Consider the following 21,584-nt stretch of genomic DNA (forward strand, 5'->3'; position numbering starts at 1 on the left):
CTATGGAAGAGGAGTGCACGATGTTCTCTCCAGAGGAGCTGGAGGACATGGTGTGGGGACCGGACGGCACGCTTGTTCCTATGGCGTGGGTGTACCCGGGACCCGCCAAAGGCACGTCTGACCATCCGCGACGCCAAGGCATGTGTGGACCGGCTCCAGCGAGAGGTTCACGGCGTAAAAGGGTGAAGCCACGCAACTCCTCCTCACCACGCCAAGCAGAGGTGCAATTCCCTCCTTGCAATGTTTCTGAGTGCCGGCTGATTGCTCAGCCCATTACGGTTCCCGCTCAGCGTCAGCACGACGAGCTCTGGCTGCCCCCCTCCTCCGTTTCTCCGCTTCCCACGCAACGCCAAGAGGAGGTCAGTCTCCCTCAGATTCCCGCGTCCCGAAGCTCCGAGCTCCAACTGCCCTCCGTTGTTTCCAAGTTGCTTCCCAGGCAACGTCAAGAGGTCAGTTCTCCTCCCACCCCCGCACCTCGGCTCAAGAAGTGTCAGACTCACCCTGTGCCCACTCCACGCGGTGTGAAGTCACAGACGCCGCTGGAGCCCACACCACACAGCTTCAAGCTTCAGTCCCTCCCGGTGTCCGTGCCGAGTTGCTTGAGGTCACAGACTCCCCCAGAAGCCACACCTGGCTGCCTCAAACCTCATAACCCCCCCGTGCCCACCCCGCGGCATTTCAAGCCCATTCCAAGACCACGCCTGAGGCCACCTGCAGTTCCGTTCGGGAGGTCAGAGCAGGTGGAACTCCTGACCCACCTCCAAGCCCCCCTCCTCCCTTCCCTGGTTCCGCCGATGGCAGTGAACGGCGTCTGGGATCCGCCTTCGGAAGGGGGGGCTAGTACTAGCAGCTGTGAGTTGGACGCACAGCTAGCTCCTCCGTCGGCAAGCCAAGACGCACAGCTAGCTGCTCCTCCGTCTGCAAGCCAAGACGCACAGCTAGCTGCTCCTCCGTCTGCAAGCCAAGACGCACAGCTAGCTGCTCCTCCGTCTGCAAGCCAGGACGCACAGCTAGCTGCTCCTCCGTCTGCAAGCCAGGACGCACAGCTAGCTGCTCCTCCGTCCGCAAGCCAGGACGCACAGCTAGCTGCTCCTCCGTCCGCAAGCCAGGACGCACAGCTAGCTGCTCCTCCGTCCGCAAGCCAGGACGCACAGCTAGCTGCTCCTCCGTCCGCAAGCCAGGACGCACAGCTAGCTGCTCCTCCGTCCGCAAGCCAGGACGCACAGCTAGCTGCTCCTCCGTCCGCAAGCCAGGACGCACAGCTAGCTGCTCCTCCGTCCGCAAGCCAGGACGCACAGCTAGCTGCTCCTCCGTCCGCAAGCCAGGACGCACAGCTAGCTGCTCCTCCGTCCGCAAGCCAGGACGCACAGCTAGCTGCTCCTCCGTCCGCAAGCCAGGACGCACAGCTAGCTGCTCCTCCGTCCGCAAGCCAAGACACACTGCTTAGTCCTCTACCTGGAAGTCAAGCTGCAGGGCTCGTGGCAGCAAGCCAAGAACAGCAGCCCGCTTCGCCGATTCCTCCTTCTTCAGTTCCAGAGGACGAGACTCCTGCATATGTTCCGCCTTCAGTTCCTGTCCTGGCGTTTCCCACACGTCAGCCGGCTTCGCCTGGAGTTCCTGTCCTGGTGTCTCCAACACGCCACCGTGCCCCAACTCTCGTTCCTATTCTGGCATCTCCCACGTGCCAGGTGTCCTCTGCTGAAGTCCCTGCCACTGCTCAGCTCTCCTGCCAGCTCCTTTGCCAGGCTCACCATCCTGGCCGTCCTCCGGAGAGGTTCCGCCACTCACTCCGCCGGACCTGCCGTTCCAGCCGACCACCGGATGGGTCCCAACTCCTCTGCCAGGCTCACCATCCTGGCCGTCCGCCGGAGGGGTCGTGCCGCTGACCCACCACCGGTCCTCCCACCACCCATCCCTCCTTTTTTCTTTTGTTGTGACTCTGGACTTTTCGGACGTCTAGGATCCGTCCTTGAGGAGGGGGTACTGTCACGATCGATGTGTTAGCCTGCGTGACAGTTTAGTGTGTTTACACTTTTATGCCTTAGTTCCTGTTCTATGCTCTTATTTTGGTAGTACTTCCTGTTTTGCCTGGTTTGTGTCCGCCTGCTTTGCTTTCTTCTTTATGTCTTGCACCTGTTGCTAATTTGAGTTCCTATTTAGTTCAGGTGCGTGGATCCTTCTGTGTTGTTGCATTTCGTTCATTTCGTTCCTTCGTTCGTTCGTTCCTTGGTGTCGGTGTCTGTGTAAACCTGACACGCTACTGCAAAGCGTCTTTATCGAGTTCCTGCCGCTGCGCTGCAGCCATCATTAAAGATAAGTTTTTCCTGCACGAGTGCCTGCTTTCTGCATACTGGGGTCATCGCCACTATGCCAAGAACAAGACGTGACACTGTTAACTTTGATGATGGACCTTACCCAGGAATCATATTGATTGTTGAAGATATAAAAGTGAAATGTATGCATGGGAATGGAGTCAACAACTTTTACTGGCCAAGTCCAAGAGAGCGACATTGGGATGGGCAGGTTGTGTGCCTCCTGTGAGCAGCAAGATCCGTACAGTTAGACCAAAGGGTGTGAAAGTTAATAGAACAGCAAATGGGTTAGCTATAAAAAATATATAAAACTAGAAACTGTCCCGGATGTGTACAGGTATGTTGGGTGTGAATTATTTTTATAGTAAAATTAGATGATAAATTTCTTTCAGGGTGAGATTGTGATAAATGGCCTTTTCTTTTCTCTTAGTGCATTGAAATGTATGGTTATACAATGTAACTGTTACGGCTGTGTCCATCCTGTTACCCTTGTATTTTTTACATCAATTACATAAAATGTAACAACATTTTGATTGTCTTTGTGGTTATTACCATGTTGAATGATTTGAACAACTGATAACAGGTAAAAACAGGACACATCTCCACTGAATTTTCTTTGAATGCAAATGAAAAGTGTTGAATCTACATTTTCCTTTAAAATAAAGAATATAAGAAAATAAGAACACTTGTGAATAAAGATGAAAATGTCTGGTAACAGGGGTGGACACAAGGACTATGTTGCATGCCAAGAATTTGGTCATATTTACTCAAATTCAGTATCCAGAGCTCGACCAATATATTTTTGTTGTTTAATAAACCCTCATTCAAATAATACAAAATTCTTGTAAAGTAAAACTGTTAAAAAAAATGAAATACCGCACCGAGTTGTAGGAATGACCCAAACATAATAAACAGTTCTGTTCATCTTACCTAAGACTAGCAGCACGATAACAAACATATTGTTACATTAAAACCAATTCAAACTGAACATTATTATCTTTGTGAAGGCAGATTTAGTGTGTTGGTTTCTATTGTGAAGGTGTACCTAAAGATGTGGCCGGTCACTGCACTCCTTAATGTCAATAATTCATGCATTACTCACAAATAAATGATGGAAAGTGTGAAAAAAAATCTTAGTAATTGTGAACCAATTTGGGTTAAAAAAAAAAAAAGATTCACATTCCCTCCACAAAGTTACCTTTTAGCATCGTGTTGCTCACGAACAAGCATCCTTGAGGGAGGTAATGAACTCAGTGGAAGTGAGAGACTGATGAGCTGTTCACTTTCCTCCTCTTGTCGCTCATGGACCGCTGGTGAAAGCGTGGGCGTGGCTTCGACGCAAGCCCCCTCAGACCATCACCATTGGCCACACTGGCATGTCAATCACTGTCGGGGTTCTTTAAAAGAGTGGCCAATGGCCTCTGCGGGGAAAGTTAACTTGTGCACGTGATAAGCGGCTGATTTTCGCACGGCGGATACGACACCGGCACACACTCACACTGAAAGAGAACAATGGTCGACCCACGCGTGGCACTATTATGTGACGTGTGACGTGAAGAATATTTAAAAAAATTAAGAAGGGAAGGTGACCAGGTGACTTTTTTGGGGTTGAGGGGAGGCTGCGGCACCATGTTTTCTTCACTTCATCTTCACCTTTTGCTCACCTGTTGTCACCTGCTGACGTCTTTGCTGCTCTGCTACCTGCCCCACGGACACGCCGCGCACAAGCCCACCTCCAGGGTGAGTCTGGCCAACCTTTGGTTTTGCGTTGAACGTATTGTGTAACTGTTAGCATTGCGTAAATAATATTTGCATGTGTCCCAAATATCATGTCTTATAAAGTAATTCACAGTAACAGTAAACAATTGTTTTAAGTAGGTTAATAATCATTATTGTAGCACAAATGCAGTTATTATTTTTTAAATAGCACAAATGTACAGTAGTTATTGAATATATTATATAATAGTTTTATTATAATGTAAAGTGATTTATCGTGCCACAAACGACATAGTCATATATCATACAACAGTACGGGTGTTAAAATCATCGTGCTGAGTGTAGTGGTATTATAAATTGATGATTTTTTACAATGTTTTCCTCTTAGAGGTAGTTTGTGTCATAACACAGCATATCGCTATGAAACTGACACATTAGCATTAGCATGCGTCGTTCAACGTTCAACATAATACGACATTACTACTATTATTATTTTAATAATTACTTCTTATAATAACTACTATGGCATGATTGTACCGACATAAAATGATGTTGTCAAAACCCTCCAAACACAGGACATGATCCAAAACCAAAAGAAAAACCTACCATAAAACAAATGCAACGGGAAAATGCTGTGAAGTCAAAATCACGTGTGCTGCGTGATCAAGCAATACAATGCAAAACAAAAATGCTGCATATGCCAAAACACACAGGCAAACCCCGAAAACAACTGCATGAGAGAAATGCTGCAAGTTCATTAAAAAAATTGGATGTTTTCCAGGCTCGGGTCGCTCACTTGCAGCATTTCTCTAATACAGTTCTTTTTTGGGGGGGGTAGTAGCGCAAGTGTTTCATCATCATGTAATTTAATTTATAGTGCCACAAATGATTATTAATATCTACTATACAGCACTATACACCCTTCTAAGTGTTTTATTATGATAAACAGATAATTGTATAAGCAATGAGATAAATTATAAGACTGTAATAGACAGTAGTACCACTGGTGTCTTATTATTACTGTATGTAGTATGATCATTTACAGTGTAGAAATATCACTGCTTTTGGATTAGCGTCCTTGTTTTGCTAAGCAAGACAGCACCAACATTACCTTTACAGAACATTGGTTCTCAAACTATGGCGCAAGTACCACTAGTGGTACACAGGCACCATGTAGTGCTATGTTGAAACACCATTTGGGATTTGTCTAAAAAAAGAAAAAATAATCATAATACTGGAAACATACGGGCCTACTGGTTAGCATGTTGGCCACACATTCAGGAGATCTGGAAGATCTGGGTTGGAATCTCCGTTTGGGCATCTCTGTGTGGAGTTTGCATGTTCTCCCTGTGCATCCGTGGGTTTCATCCCACCTCCAAAAACAAACAACATGTTAGGTTAACTAGAGACTCTGAATTGCCCATTGGTGCAAATGTGAATGTGAAAGTTGTTTGTCCAGCATACCCCCGCGACCCCAGTGAGGACACGAAATTGGATGGATGGATGGATGGAGACATATACATGACACACAAATGAAATAATTGTACAAATACACATTAACCAAAAATTTGCTGAAATGTCCTGTGCTGAAATAATCAGTTGTGGTACATGCAAAGCAAAAAAAACCAAACAATATCGAGCTGGTACTTGGTGTAAAAAGTTTATGAACCGCTGCTCTCGACTAATTATATACAGAAGGTCTCTCTCTGAAGGAAACAAAGCCAGGCAAGGCTTTGCTCCCCAAAAAGCAACCTTTTTCCATCATAAAAGACAATCTCTCTGATCCTCCAGAACGTTCCGTCACATCCTGTTGATGAATAATTATGCATGATTTATAACAACAGACAGCAATGAGTGATATTGAGTCAAATCATAAATGTAATAGCTGCCAGAGGCAGAGGCTCTGCACGGGGAGTGACGATGTAATATTTTCTGACATACTGGAACCATTTCTCAACACATAAAACACTGTCTGAAAACACTGCACTTGTAGTGCTTGTGTAAAGACCTCTCTATTCTTTACATCAGGGGTGTCCAAAGTCTGGCCTGGGGGCCATTTTCGGCATGCTACTCATTTTTTTATTGGCCCTCAGCATATTCTACAGATAAAATGTATTTTTAACTCCATGTTTTCATTACTTTCATTGCTCTGCGACGTGCCACAACAAATAAATTTGGACCGCCAACGCCTCGACTGCCACAGAATAAGAAGAAAATAAGAAGAGGTAGCAAGAGGGATCAATGTTGCCAACTAAGTGACTTTGCTGCTTTTTCTGGTGTTGTCGGAGACTTTTAGAGACTCTTACATGGAAGCACGCGTTGCTCTTCTCAAGAAGCAGTCCTGTTTGTGCCATAAAAAAACAAAAATCGCAAAAGAAGTCACAGAAGAGAGTTCATTTGCTGTTGTAAACATATTTGTTTTACTTTGACTCACTTTTTGACTCACTCTGCAATGTTACCCCTCTCTCCTACAGCGTCCATTACAATTACTGTTGCTACAGTAACCCATGCCAAGATAAAACTCAACTCTGAACCCTCAACGTCACTTCTTGTCCCCCCACCCCTCAGCTCTCCCAGGGAACACATTTATAGCAACACACACAACGTCTTATTTATGTTTTAAACGACTTATTTTCTATTATTATGTCTACCACATCGGGTACTATGAGTGTAAAGGTGACCATAGGGGTGTTATTTCACGTATAGAGGGCTCTAATAATGGTAAAAAACGTATTTAGAAGGTCGGTAAACAGGTTTTTTGTTCTCTAACTACAAAAATATTCTATTTGTAAGTAAGGAATCCTACTTCACTTATCATGCTCGGGTCTGGAACCAATTAACCGCAATAAAAGTTTTGGCACCCCTGGCTTACATGATAGCTGCCTTCACGCAGGACAAATAACGCTATTTACTAGTACATGTTGGCTGATTAAGTTGTCAAGTTGCGGTCGGCGGCACTGCAGCACTGCAGTTAAGCTGTTCTCTGAGTCCAAATGCTCCATTTGTGGACATTACCCACATAAAAAGCTTGTTAGCCTAACTTACATATCCATTCAGGAGGCGTGGTGCCTCTCCTCATACTTATCACTTCACTCACCACTGCTGAAACCCTGGAATTGGCAACAACCCAGCATACAAACAGCCATTTCCGTCCATTGTGATGCAATAACATTTCCCCAAAGTGAGACAACTGGATGATGAAGACATTTGTTTTGCCATTTTTCTGATGGTGAGCGGGAGGTCAACGTTTCCTGTCGGGTGTTTTCATCATCACTTTCAGTTGATCAATCCCTCGTTTATCACGGTTAACTGATTCCAGATCCATCCATCCATTTTCTATGCCGTGTATAGAGGGTCGCGGGTATGCTGGAGCCTATCCCAGCTGACTTCGGGCAAGAGGCGGGCAAACACCCTGAACTGGTCACCAGCCAATCACAGGGCACATATAGACAAACAATCATTCACGTCCTATGGACAATTGACATTCATGTTTTTGGAATGTGGGAGGAAACTGGACCGAAGAAAACCCACGCACGCACGGGGAGAACATGCAAACGCCACACAAGATGCCCAACGGAGATTCGAACCCAGATCTTCCCTATCTCCTGACTGTGTGGCCAACGTGCTAACCACTAGGCCACCGTGTGGCCCTGGTTCCAGACCCGACTGTGATAAGTGAATTTTCACGAAGTAGGATTACTTATTTCTAAATGGAATATTTTTGTAGGTAGAGCATAGAAAACCTTCTAAATATGATTTTTAACATTATTAGAGCCCTCCATTAACTAACACCTCTATAGTCACCAGTCGTATTACCCAGTATAATAGCCATAATAAGAGAAAGTATTTAAGACATTATTAGAACTTGTGCTCATGTGTGTTGCTGTAAATGTGTTCAGTGGAGTTGAGTTGGGGGCGGACAGGAAATGACACGGGGGTTCAGGGTTGAATTGCAGCTTGGCGTGTCTGTAGCCCATTTTTATTAGGGATTATTGTGCTTGTTGTGAGATAATTCAAACCTGTAATACAAGTCTCTGGCTCTGGCAATCAAGTCTGGCGCTTGTGTGTCTCATCGAACTTTACAGTAACATTGCTGACACCTAGTGACCAGTGTAGAATACAACATATCATCACAACGTCTTTGAATTCGTCTATATATTTGCCATATATTTGTATTTTGGCTCATTTACGTGGTGGTGGTGTTATTAAACCCCAAAGTTTGACCCCCCACTTCTTATACAGCTCAATGCGCTCTCCGAGACACCTGCAGTAACTTTAGGGTGTTTCTCCAAGTCACAAAATTTGGTACACACTTTTTGGGGTCTGACAAGCACATGTCAGTAAAATTTCAGCAAAATTGGAAATGGCAAGTTAATCTCTGATGGTCTCTGATGGGAATTTCCAATAGTACAATCTCAGGAGCTACAGAGTGGCTACAGAGAAGGTTAGCATGCTCTACTTGTACTGTCTAGTGCAGAGGTGTCCTGTAAGTGCCATTTGCGGCCTGTAGCTGTTTATTTAATGGCCCATTCCAAAAATAAAAAGAAAAAAAAACCCCAACCAAAACACACAGCAAATATGGAAGAAAAGAGCAGTAATTTCGTGAGAATACTTAAATACTTGAATACTTAAAGTTATAATAATAAGTGATAAAAGAGGTAATCTTACGGAAAAAAATTACCAAAGAAAAAAAGGACGTACTACGAAAAGTCGTCGTATTGTGACAAAAAACAAAACAAAAAATAAATATGCATTTAAATTCCAAGAATAAAGTCAAAATATTTTGGAAAAGTCACATTAACAGAGAAAAGATTCCCGGGAATAATGTTGAGATATTTGTGAAAAAATCATTTTAAAGGGATTCTGATTTTTTGACATGAAATAGTATGACATCACCATCAGCAGTGTAGCGTATCAACAGTGACTTACCTCCCACTTTGTTCTGTGCGTGGAGTTCTGGTCAGGTTTCGGTAAGGAGGAACGTAGTTCCGATCACTTGCTAGGGTCACTTAAGTAAAGAATTTGTCTTCTCAAAACAATAGGTGTTCAAAGGAGTAATACACGTGCATCACAAAACCGTTGCTAACAAAAAAGTCAGACCTCTCAGTCGCTCTGCGTTATTTCCTCTCCGTCCATATCACTACGCTGTGCTCTCGCCTGTCCATTGTCGTGTATGTGTTCCACAGCTGAGAGGTCTGACTTTCTTGTTAGCAACATTTTTTTGACGCAGATGTATTACTTTTTTGAACGCATATTGTTTTGAGAAGGAGAATGCCACCTTATGTGACCCCAGCAGCTAAATCCGAAATCCGACCAGAACTTAGAAGAAAGTGGGAGGTAAGTCACTGTTGATGCACTACACCGCTGATGGGCATACATACAACTTCATGTCAAAAAATCCAAACTATCCCTTTAATGCAAAAATGAGAAAAAAAACGTGTATTGTAAGGGGAAAAAGCTCATCTTAACAATATGCCTTGTCACCTATAACACAAAGCTTTAGATGGAGGGTACTTTTTCTTTAAATATATGAAACTTCTTAGCATAGCTCTATGGGTTGGTTTACAAAATATAAAGCATCAACATGGCCCCCGCATTGTTAGATTTTTCAGTATCCGGCTCTCGATGAGAAAAGTTTGGGCACCCCTGGTTTACTGATTGTCTAGTGACAGTATAAAGTGGCGGTGCGTTAGTTTAACTGAGTACTGTGGCGTTCCCGCGTTTGAGATATTTTTTCACCCACACAAAGCAGCTATTACTGTAACTGTGTTTACTTTCAGTGGTTGCCAAATGTTAACGATGTTTCTGTGGAAGAATAAAAGCAGCAAGTGCAAGGGGAATAGAAGATGTACACGAATCATAATGCAGAGGCAAAAAAAGTTTACGGCTAAATTCCGTGAAATGCCAGCGGACCATGTCAACCCAGTGGAGGTGTGCTCCAAAGCACACAGCTTTACGAGCCAAAGCCTCTCATTAGGAACAGCGAGACTCCACTTGGGTTTTACAGGCCACTGACAGATGTCTCGGAGGGTGACTCCATCAAATGAGTTCACCCTCAGAAAATGCATTTCATGCTCAATTGTCCGGTGTTCTAATCAGTCTAATGAAAGACAGCTCTGCCATTCTTTCTCTGTCTCTCGCCTCAGCTTCATGAGGCTGTGGCAGGCATCTGGAGAACTTTTACAATAAGGAGTATTTAAAATACAATGCTAGTGTAGCATCGCCACAATTGTGTATCAACTCGCTGTGTTGTGTTAAAAATGTCTGCTTGAATTGTGGCGAATGTATGCACTTAAACAGCGGAATGTATGCTCTTGTACTGTTAAATCTAGCAAATCCTTTTGCACATTCCCTGTGTTGTGTATTGCTGCTGGTCTTGCTGTGGATTTTCTTTGCTATTGGTAAATGTATTACTCAGTTCTCATTCTTTAAATATTACTGAAGTATTTAAATGACTATTCTGTTCAACTTGCATGTCAAAATTGCAAAATATGTAAACGATACCATAACCTATTTAAAATGCTTTTACATTTTCAAGCCCTACTGGGAACATGCAGTTTTTTTGTGTCTGTACCTGTTGTGTCTGTAATGTTCTGTGTTTGTCCACGTGTCTCCAAGAGTACATTGGAACCTTGGTTAGCGTCATTAATCCGTCCCTAGCTTCATGGGATTCTTCTATTTCCAAGGGACCTACAAGATGTTGAACTCCAGGGAAGAAGCTCTCATTGCAGAAAAAGAAAGTTGTGTCTACTGTATATTATCTTGCAGCTGCAGAAAGAGCAGAAGGAAGGCATAAACTAGAAAAAAGAGAGCACGGATAGTGTGAGGGAGGGAATTGCTGACTAGAAAAAAACTCTCTTTGGGCATCATGATCACTGAAATTCACAACAGCCTACAGGTGCGTTTGCGGTGCGTTTGCGGTGCGTTCAACTAGTTTTGAACATTTTTAAATTTTGTTTGCGCATTGGCAGTCAGCCACGTGCCGTTTACACATACTTCACACTTGTTTACGACCAATTTACTCATTGGCACGCAAAATTGCATACCACTGCCGGGACAAAATGCGTGCAAGTGTAAACTACAGTAGGCCAACCAAATACATTTTTCCCATGAGAAATAATGCAAATCCAATTTAATCCGTTCCAGAAAGCCAAAAATGTTTTTTGCTTTTACAATTATAGTTTTACATGCAGAAAACCATTCTAAATATAGTAGTACCTCGCATAACGTAAACCTCCTTTTGCATAAATTCCACTGAACGTAAAGAATTTATGTAAAGTTTTTGCATCATATTACGTAAGAAATTGCATATAACGTAAAGCGTCAAGTCGGTGCAAGTTCAGAAATTCGATTTGAATAGCTCGAGAGAGGGAAACATTTTCCATGACTAACAGAGTACACTTGGTGACGCCTTCTTACGCTTCATGCTCTCATTGGCTGATTATCGGGGCACCGCCTACGCTCTCATCTCATTGGCTTATTATCAGGGCACCGCCTACGCTCTCATCTCATTGGCTGACTTATACAGCGCGTACGTGAGTTTGTGTGAGAGACAGGCTTCTCCCTTAAACCTCCCTTCCTCATCGTGGTCGCCCTTAAACTAGTTGATTGTTTTTGTTTTTCAGTTTTATTCATTGACAGTAATCTTATTTATTACCGTATTTTATATTGGAATGTTACTCTACTATGTTTATGCTAACATTTTCTTATATTTTCCCTCCATATTTGGTGGACTTTGAATATTTTGAAGGGCCAAAGGGGTGAGTTTGGGAAGATCTTGGAACGGATTAGGCTATTTACATGTATTTTACGCTTTGTATAACATAAAAACCCTATAACGTAAATGTTCTCGGAACGGATTATTTACGTTGTAGGGGCGTCTACTGTACATGTAAATGATGAATGAAAGGGATAAATTAACATTTAAGGTTACTTGTACCTTCACTGAAGCTGTGAGACACAGACATGATGTGGCAGCGACACCACCTTCCTGTTTTGCTATAAGTTATTTCTTTAATTCAATAGTGCATCTCACCTCAAGTCTCTGCTTTTCTTATTGATCACGGCTGCACAATAACCCAAAATGGAACCAAATAAATTTGCAAGTGTCAGCATTTTGATAAATATGGTGAGAAACACCACTAAATTCAAGAAATAACTCCAAGCAAAACACGAAGGTGGTGTCTGTGTTGATCTCGCTGCCACGTTGTGTCTTTATCTCATGTCTTCAATAAACAAAAATAAACCTTCAATGTTCATTTTCTTTTTCATTCATCATTTATATACATTTGGAATTTTAAGCATGGAAAACTATCATTCTAAAACTAGTTTTGTGTTAACATTTTTGAGACTTGTGTTTGCTAACTTTGTTAGTTTGCAAAGAACTACAGTCAACCGCTGATGACAGCAAAAACGGGCGACGTAGTAGCAAGCTCATTGTTCGCTAACAAGGATACATTCCATCCATCCATTTTCTATGCCGCTTATCCTCACTTGCGTCACGGTCCCAGCTGACTTCGGGCGAGAGGCAGGTGCTAACAAGGATGTTTTGTGATAAAAAATACTGTTGCACTCACGCAGTGTGTTAATAATGTGACATGACGTGAAACGCTAACCGGAGAATGCACGCAAACCGAGGCAAAATGTGGTTGTACATTTTCAATGTTAACCAAAAACCACTCTATCGAGGCGCACACTAACCAAGGTTTCACTTTTTTACCATTGTTGCCAGGTCCACTTAAAATGAGTCACTTTGGGCTTCTTCTATTGTAAAATCTCTTAAATTGCGGGTTATTTGGGCTTGTTTTTGAATGTGTAGTTGCTTATTTGGACTTCCTTCTCTGTCTGTGTGAATCCCCCCCGATTATCCCCCAGCTCCCCACAGTAAAGAAAACCACGAATGTGGTAAGTAGTTTGTCCTCTCCACGCCCCCATTTCCTGGTTATTGCACCCACTCGAGTCGACTTGGCACGCTCCCACACACACTCATGCACATTGCGCATGCGCAACTACGCCGGAGTCCAGAGTGACAGAGAAATGACAAAGTGAGAATCAGCGGCAGAAAAAGTAGGGAGTGCCTGTTGAGCTTGAGAGCTGGTCGCTTGTTTTTCCCGCGAGACCTGGCAACACTGATTTTTGGATATGTAATCCGCCTGTTTCACAATGCCCGCGCCGGGGCTCAAACACAGCACCTTCTGAATGGGAGTGCTGGCTGTCGGGCCAAAAGCCAGGACTGTCGACCTAGCGTTCAGCTAGGTTTATGAGATTTACCAACGTAAACTTGCGCAGCCACACTGGTTGGCATCCGTTACACATAAACACTGTAACTCTGCCCTTGTCCAACGTAATAGATGCCATATATCACATACAGGAGAGGGTCAGGAGGACACAACACAACACTAGCACAGCTACAGTGCTAACATTCAATTTTAACAGCAACGTCATGCTAGGATAGCCGATTTTCTGAAGAATAACGACTTGATCCAATCTACAACTCCTGCATCCGTAGCTGGCAGATAGTTAGCAGGGCTCTGGGGTTTATTTTGAGATGTGTAGCGAAGCCTGCTTTTTTAAAAAGCTTTTTTTTTCTTTTGTAAAGCCTGTCAATGTTGCATTTCAGTTATTTTAAGAAGCTGTCAGCTGATACTGAGCTTGTCTGTTCTGGTTGATCATGTAGAAGCTTAGCACGACTGAGATGATTTGCTGGTGGGGTCGTCGGGCAGGAGATGTCCTTGCAAAGAATGTAAAGAGACTCTGAGGTCTTGTTGAGTGATATTAAGTCCACTCTGTTCTTTACCTTAAATGTCACTGTACGACGTGAAAGTGCTCGTAATGATGAAGATGATGAAGGTGGAAGAAGTTGTTCCCTCGACTTTATGTTTGAATGGAGACACTTTTGATTGGTTTTGACAAAGGGGTGTCCAAACTTTTTCTACCGAGGGTTACATACCGAAAAGCCAAAAGATTGGGGGGGCCACTCTGACATTTGTATTCGTTTTTTAAAATATATATTTTGTAAAAGGGTTCAATGCACAGTATAATTACAGACAAAGCTTTGTTTTATTATTAGTTGTTAGTATCAACATCTCAGCTCCTAGTCTTTACACTTTGCCCTTTTGCTCTATTTTTCCAATTTTTGCTGTTTTTTTGGTTTAATTTGATTCCTATGATGTGCTGCAGGCCAATACAAAACAAGCTTCGGGCCGCAAATAGCCCCCGGACAGCACTTTGGACACCCCTGGTTTATCGTGTCATTTTTGTAACTGCTTTTTGCGTCTCTTGCTATACAGTATACATATTTTATAACACCCTCCTTGCTTCTCACACAGGAAGAGAACAAAATGTAGGCAAGTGAAATACTGTAAGCGTCAACGTGTAAAAGTTAGGATGTGAATGAATGATAGCGGTAGGATTTAATAAGCTCTGCGTCTTTTCAGATCACGTGATGTCTGAAACAAGTAAAACATACCATAGCAAACCAGAGCATATCTGCGTTTATATTAGGTTTAAGGTCAAGCAAGCCCTTTTGGAAAAGTTACTTGTATTCTACCGACTAATGCATCATTTGTGGCAAACCTGAAAGCTTTCTTTAAATATTCTATTGGACAGTCCATGACGTGTTTGCCAGAGTGTCTGCTTTTACCCTCACAAGCCTGGGACAGTGGGTGGGACAGCATGACTGGACAAAATGCTTATGTGGGAGACTTGTTAGGAATGTTTATTTCCACTTACCGGATCACACAGTCTCAAAAATCGCTGCTTTTTTTTATTGTAGCTGTGGAGGTGGAAAGGCTGTGTCCATTAAGGCTGTGAGTCAGCAATGGGGAGGACAGGCAGAAGCCAGACAAAGCTGCCAGACAAAGAGCTGCCAAATAAAGTCCACTTTAGAAGCTGATTCAGTGATTTGATCGTTCACAAGTAACTGCAACGCTGGGAGATTACACTGTGGTTCTCTGTAACCTGTAAAACAAAACAAATCCAAGAAACAGTTACTGTATGATCTTCTCTCTGCAAGCTTGCCCTTCTAGACAGTGAATTATTTCTAGCAGGATGACAAGCAAGTTAAAAAAGGAAATGTGCTACATTTTTCCTCCCTGCCTGCACTTTGTCATGAAGTTCTGATGTAGTTTTACTCCAATTTGTTAGACGAGAGCATTTCTCATGCCAAACTGCTGTGGACTGGTCCTAAAGACTCCTTTTTGTTAAATCTCAACTAATCTTTCCTTGTTTCTTTGGTAAAAAATATGGAACCAGTTAACTGCGATAAACGAGGGGTTACTGTAATACTTGGACCACTTCTCAACACTATTGAATTCAAGAAATAACTCAAGGCAAAACGCAAGGGAGGTGTCGTGTTGAGCCACATCTTGTCTTAAAAGTAACCTTAAATGTTCATTTATCCCTTTCATTCGTCATTTATATGCATTCAAAATTGTTTTATGCATCTAAAACTGTAACGTGTTTTGTGTTAACATTTAAGATTTGTGGCGTAATTTTGTGTTAGTAAGCGAAGAACTACAGAGTCAACTATATAGACACATGAGGAGGTTCAGCTGGAAACGGCGCCCGGAGACGCCTGCTGACGACACCTTCTTGCAGAGGCTTGCTCATAGCTTTTCTCCCTTGTTGTTTCAATTGCTTCCGTTCCATCCATCCATCATCTATGTCGCTTATCCTCACTAGGGTCGTGCGTATGCTGGAGGCTATCCTAGCTGACTTTGGGCTTCTGACACCCTGCACTTGTCCCCAGCCAATCGCAGGGCATATATAGACAAACAACTTATATTCACACTCACATTTAGAGTTGCCAATTAACCTAACATTAATGTTTTTGTAATGTGGGAGGAAACCGGAGTACCCGGAGAAAACCCACGCATGCACGGGGAGAACATACAAACTCCACACAGACATGCCCAACGGAGATTCGAGTCCAGATCTTCCTGGTCTCCTGACCGTGTGGCCAACATGCTAACCACTAGGAGCTGCTTCCGTTCCTTCATAAAGTATTTGCCGCCATAGAGAGCGGTCCATAGCCAGTAAGAACTTCAGTATTGGGGACTTTGTCTTGCCACTTAACATGCATGATGTAACAAAAATGGTGGCATTGTTGGTTGCGTGATGTCCCTACCGTAAAGAGGTGCAGCTTCTAGTGCATATACAGCAAGGTAGATATACAAACTGCCCGGTGCACGCTACTCTTTGTGATGGTCTTGACACCTCTCTGGTCCCATAGTCTACTTCTTAAGGCACCAAAGGCAGCACCTGTTGCTTGTCGGTAACAGAGCAAGCTGCCGATGACATCGTAGGCGGGCAGTGGAGCTGACTTCTGGTCCCTATTGTCATGTAGTAGTAAGCTGCTAGGATGCTAACAAGCATCGACCTTTTGTGATAAAAAAAATACATTAAGAACACAGGTGAACTCACGCAGTGAATTCAAGGGATAGTTTGGATTTTTTGACATGAGGTTCTATGACATCCCCATCAGCAGTGTAGGTCATGAACAGTGACTTGTGCACAGCACAGCATCGACAGAACTAATGCTATAATTAGCGTTAAGGAGGAAACTGACCAAACTCAGCCAGCATTAATAGCTCTGATACTGACATTTTAAAGTGCATACAGAGATAGCTTCAGCTGCTGGATGCTGACCACTCATGATGTGTCATATGCAGCTCCTGCCATTTTGTGGGGTTAGTAAAAAAAATTACATCAGAAGGTTGCTTCCAGCCACATCTGTTAAAGCCAATGTTTTTTGACCCAGTGCTAACAGAGACCCCAGCGGTTATTTGTTTTTTTTGACCATGAATCTAGCGAGCATTTACGCTAAATGTAAAGTATTGGTATCTTCATTATGTCAGATCCACTCATGACATCAGTGGTTTGGCTTTCAGTATGATTTAAATGTCACATTATGAGCATTCACCTCCAACGTCAACATTTAGTTTTGTGTGCAACCACCTTCTAATGTGATTTTTGGTTGGAGTGACGAATGGAAACTGTGTCCTTCAAAGCTGATGTTGTTCCAAGGAGCCCTTTCATGCCAGGAAGCTACACCTGCTCTCCCGTCTCACACAAAACACAACTGTCTGTCTCTCTGGCAAAGTTTGAGCTCAAAACCTCAAATGAGATTTTAGGCGGACACCAGAAACCACAAAACACCTTCAGCAAGGGTAAGAGTGAAAACAAGATCTTGAGTGAAGAAGTTAATGGGGGATGGATGATGATTCCCGTTGCAGGTTAAGTCTCTGGAGTTGTAATCGAGTTTGGGGTGTAGTCTCCTGCCACGAGAGCAGTTAAATAAATGATGGGTCACCTCTCTGTCACACTAGTGTCAGACAGAGAGAAAACACAGACAGTGATGAGTGTGTTGGAGAGAAATGAGAACGTCATCCATGAGAGCAATTTGTACGTGAGTCTGGCATCATCTCGCACGCAGCTGAATGCAGCCATTATTCAAAGTGGCAAATGTTGACGAGGGAAGCCAACAAGGGAACTAGAATAGCATTCAGTCATGTTGTATAGACTTTTAGATGTTGTGTCGGTTTGTTTCTTCTGTTAGTTAGTGAGACACCTTGAAGAAGTCCAGAAGTGCACTTTATGCTAGGCAGAGGTAAAAAAAAAAAAGTCAGCATGAAACTACAATTAAACATTTTCTGGCTTTCAAAATATCAAGGACTCGAACCAGAAGGTCACCATGCCTCTTTGTGCGTCTTTTCAGTGGCTGATTGGCGATCGGGACAGCCACTGTGGCATCGTCTGCACGCGACCACAGGCCAAGCCGGTGTGCGGCTCCGATGGGCGGAGCTATGAGAACGGATGTGAACTGCAGAGGGCGCGTTGCAAAGACAAGACACTGACGCTGGCGCACCGCGGCCGCTGTCGAGGTGAGAGCACTGCAATGTTCATTACAATGCCGAATCCCAGCAGGAGCACTCAAAAGCCTTTTTTGTGATTGTTGCGGCCTAAAATGTCTGATTTCGTGGGAGCTTTTTCACAAAATTACGGCAAAGTTGCAGTATTTTGAGGCTTTTTTTAGTCAATAACATGTATCTGCATGTCATTTTATGAATTTGTTATTAATGTTTTAAGTGTTCTTTATAACCTTAATTCCAAAAAGCACTATGCTTTATTTGCATATACTTTTTTGAAGACTGATCCACTTAGGATTTCGAGGTCCTTTTTTGTGGTGCCAGATTTTTTTCCCAAAAATTGCAATGCAAGTTGTCGTGTTTTTTAAGGTGATTTTGTGATTTTACCTCTGTGTAGTTATAATAAATAATATATATATACATACAGTATATAAAAAGTACAATCATAAGTCATTAATGAACAATATAAGGAATAACAAGTCGGAGAAACACATCTTACCAACATGACACACAAAAATGTGCAAAATAGGCTTCATTATTTATTAATAGAGATGCTCTATATCTTTTTTTTTTTCAAACCGATACCGATACAGATAACTTTTATTGCATAGCAGAACCACCAGTTTTACTGTGCATATGACAATAAAACTCATGAATCTTGAATATTGAATCTTTTGCCTTCTCCAGACCGATATGGTACCAATAACCGATAACTTTTTTTATATGTACTTTTTAAAATGTAGATTTAACTGTAATTTGTGCATACCTGGAGGTAAGGACTCAAACAAATTTGGATTTGGACAACTGCACTTGATGATTTGTCCTAATCAAATATCATGACATTACTACTACCACAACACTACTATCTGGAGAACCAGAGTTTAAAGCGCAGGGAGATGTGGCCCAGCAAAGTGCACTTTGTTCGCACACATGCTCCGAGCAGCCGGTCAGGAGAATCCGAGTATAGAGCGGGAGGAGCCATCTGGCTTGGCCCAGTGAGGTGCACTGTATTCGGGCACACGAACCCAGCAGCCGATGTGAAGCCACGGAGTTGTCTTGCAAACCTTTTGCACTTTTCAAATGTCGTGGCGCTGGCATTTCAGGTGGCTGTTAAGGTTTTTTGTGTGCTCGATGTGTTTTTTCCCCTCATGGCGGAGCATTTGGTACAACTAGCACGCAAAATGTCTTCCTCGGAAAGTAAAAGTTTGTTTACAAGTGAGGTCAAAGGAAGTTAGGACAGGCCATTAATGATCTGTGATCCGTTAAAAATGGTTGAGGGGTGAGATAGTGTATAGGCACATTAAGGTAATTTTCAATATTTTATTAATAAAGTGAAGTTTTGGATTAGTGTAATTACCACCATCTCTTAACCAACACTTACCTACAGTGTGTTCCATCTGCTGCCATTCCCACACATGTGACCAATTTACACAAATACGTGCATAGTTTGCAAAACAAACACCACCAAAGGCTTCTTATTGTCCTTGGTCTGCTCTAACGCCCGCAAGTTGCAGACATTCCCTGTGTATGTTTTACGCTTGAAAAGCCCTTGTCCATCGTAAATTTCCTTATTGTTCCAAGACATTGCACATAGTTTACCCCCACTTGGGTTGAGAACATTTGGGGAAGCATTGAGAGCGATCTATAGCTGTGATTTAGCTTGGTAAATCAAAGAAGTGAGAACGTGGGTGGGCGATGCAGGCACACTTGGTTGATTACAAAGTTGACGTGTGTGTTTGAGCACTACTCAGGGTAAAATTCAATTGGTGAAAATGAAGAATTTGGATTGGTGCGATTGCAACATCACTAAATCCTGGACGGTCTGAAAAGGTGCCACTTTTGGACCTCTAGTACGGTCATGCTCCAAAGCAGAAGGGCTTTGCAACCCAAATGTTACAGTACCATTTCTTTTCTCTTTGAAATCTGTCTTGTTGCCAACCAACAACAAAGTTTCACACAATTTGGCTTTCAGGAAGAAGCTGGGTGAAGGTGGATCAACCACAGGTGGCACTAGCACCGACATCCCCGTCTGTGAGCAGAGACTTGGTGCAAACAGGTAATATGCCGAGCTGGCCATTTTAAACCAGTCAGAAACCTCACAAAAGTAATTTCTGCAAAAGGCAACCACAACATTCATGAATTGAGGAAAAGTTACTGGATATCAAAGTTGAATATAAAGTTAAAAGCCAGAAATAGAAGCATCAAACCCCCAGAACATCCGCTGACTAAAATTGAGATTCAGATCATCTTCTGGAAGCGAAATACTGAGCAAAAAAACAATGAACACAAGAGACAACAATGCACGTTTTAAGGAACTGAATGAGGAGATGTCTTTTATTTTCCGCCCCTCAGTGGGCGTGTAAGTCTGTACAGATAAACATCACAGATTGATAGGTCTGCAGTAAAAGTTGCAATTTGGCATCTGCCTCCCCCCTTTTACCCTGACAGGCCCGATCATTAGAAAAGCAGCAAATCCATTTCTGGAAAGTAGCAACTTTTTTCTGTACGATTATAGGTGGCTTTGTTCCATAAAGTTATGCGTGCGTGAAGGAAAGTTGGGCAAAGATCACATCTCAGATCTGTTTTGTTGCAGACTGATTGGAGCAGGCAGTTCGAGGTCCTCACTGGACCTCACTGTGGCAAAGTTATGTCTTCTTGAGATGATTAAACACAATGACCACGCCATGAGTTGGCATCTTTAGGATGCTCAAGGAACAAACCTTACATGTCACCTTCAAGTTCAGGCTTAAGGATCCACATAACTATTGTATCATCACCCCAGACATGGACACAACACATCTGTGTCCTCTGGAGCTCCAGCAGGGACTGTAACTTGACTTTTATTTACCCAGTAACAACCTTTGCCAAGAGTGGAGGACTGTGGTCACTCTGGTCAACTCTGTAAGGAGTTTGGTGCTGGAATCTTGGACCCGGGACAGTGAAAGCAAATCATCTCAATGCAGTCTGTTTTTTATACAAGAAAATGAATGATTCTACTGATGAGCTTGCAATGACAACAGGAAGTAGGATATAAAAAACGTCTGACGTTGCAATCCGGAGGTAGTGTCTTGATAAGGACATGGGTCCTCCAAGTACTCCAACAATCTATAAGATTCTGGAAGAACATATAAATGAATATATTGGACCTTTTATATAACGGAGGTGCAGCTCAAAGAACATGTCAGGGAGGATGGTTGTGGTGGTCATGTCCCACCTGAAAAGTGAAAAGCGGACGCCTTTAGGACCCCGACTCCTCAAGACCTGTATAGACCAAGACACCACAAGAGTGAGTCCTTGTGGAAGACCTAAGAGAAAGATTGTGTTGACAAGGTGTCCGTGACTGTCCTTCCAACAGATGTGGGTCAGTCCAAGTGTCGTGTTGAGAGGAACCAGGCTTTGGAACAAGCGAGGAGGCCTCAAGAGTCCATGTTTATCCCAGAGTGCAATGAGGATGGGTCCTTTGCACAGGTCTGTGATGAAAGATTTGCTGACATTATCTTTAATAAATCATCTACAGGTTGTAACACTTTGGTTTGTATACTTGTGTAGGTGCAGTGTCACACTCTGACAGGCTACTGCTGGTGTGTCACCATCGACGGCAAGCCGGTGAGCGGCTCGTCGGTGCACAACAGGACTCCGGTGTGTTCAGGTACTGCACAACAGAAGGTGGCAGAAATAAATGCTAAAA

General features: G+C 43.2%; 1 protein-coding gene across 3 annotated transcripts in view; it reads left to right on the plus strand.

Moving 5' to 3' along the window:
• The first annotated feature begins 3,750 nt into the window (after positions 1-3,750).
• Positions 3,751-21,584, plus strand: part of smoc1 (SPARC related modular calcium binding 1) — a 57,108-nt gene continuing 39,274 nt past the window's right edge. For all 3 annotated transcript variants that reach the window (XM_054796334.1, XM_054796336.1, XM_054796335.1), the window contains exons 1-5: positions 3,751-4,052; positions 17,746-17,911; positions 19,869-19,952; positions 21,252-21,364; positions 21,446-21,545. In XM_054796334.1, the coding sequence (XP_054652309.1) occupies positions 3,942-4,052; positions 17,746-17,911; positions 19,869-19,952; positions 21,252-21,364; positions 21,446-21,545 (574 nt within the window). In that variant the 5' untranslated portion in view covers positions 3,751-3,941. The remainder of the gene's footprint in view (positions 4,053-17,745; positions 17,912-19,868; positions 19,953-21,251; positions 21,365-21,445; positions 21,546-21,584) is intronic.

Source organism: Dunckerocampus dactyliophorus, chromosome 13 (assembly GCF_027744805.1).
Source record: "Dunckerocampus dactyliophorus isolate RoL2022-P2 chromosome 13, RoL_Ddac_1.1, whole genome shotgun sequence".
Lineage (NCBI taxonomy): Eukaryota > Metazoa > Chordata > Actinopteri > Syngnathiformes > Syngnathidae > Dunckerocampus > Dunckerocampus dactyliophorus.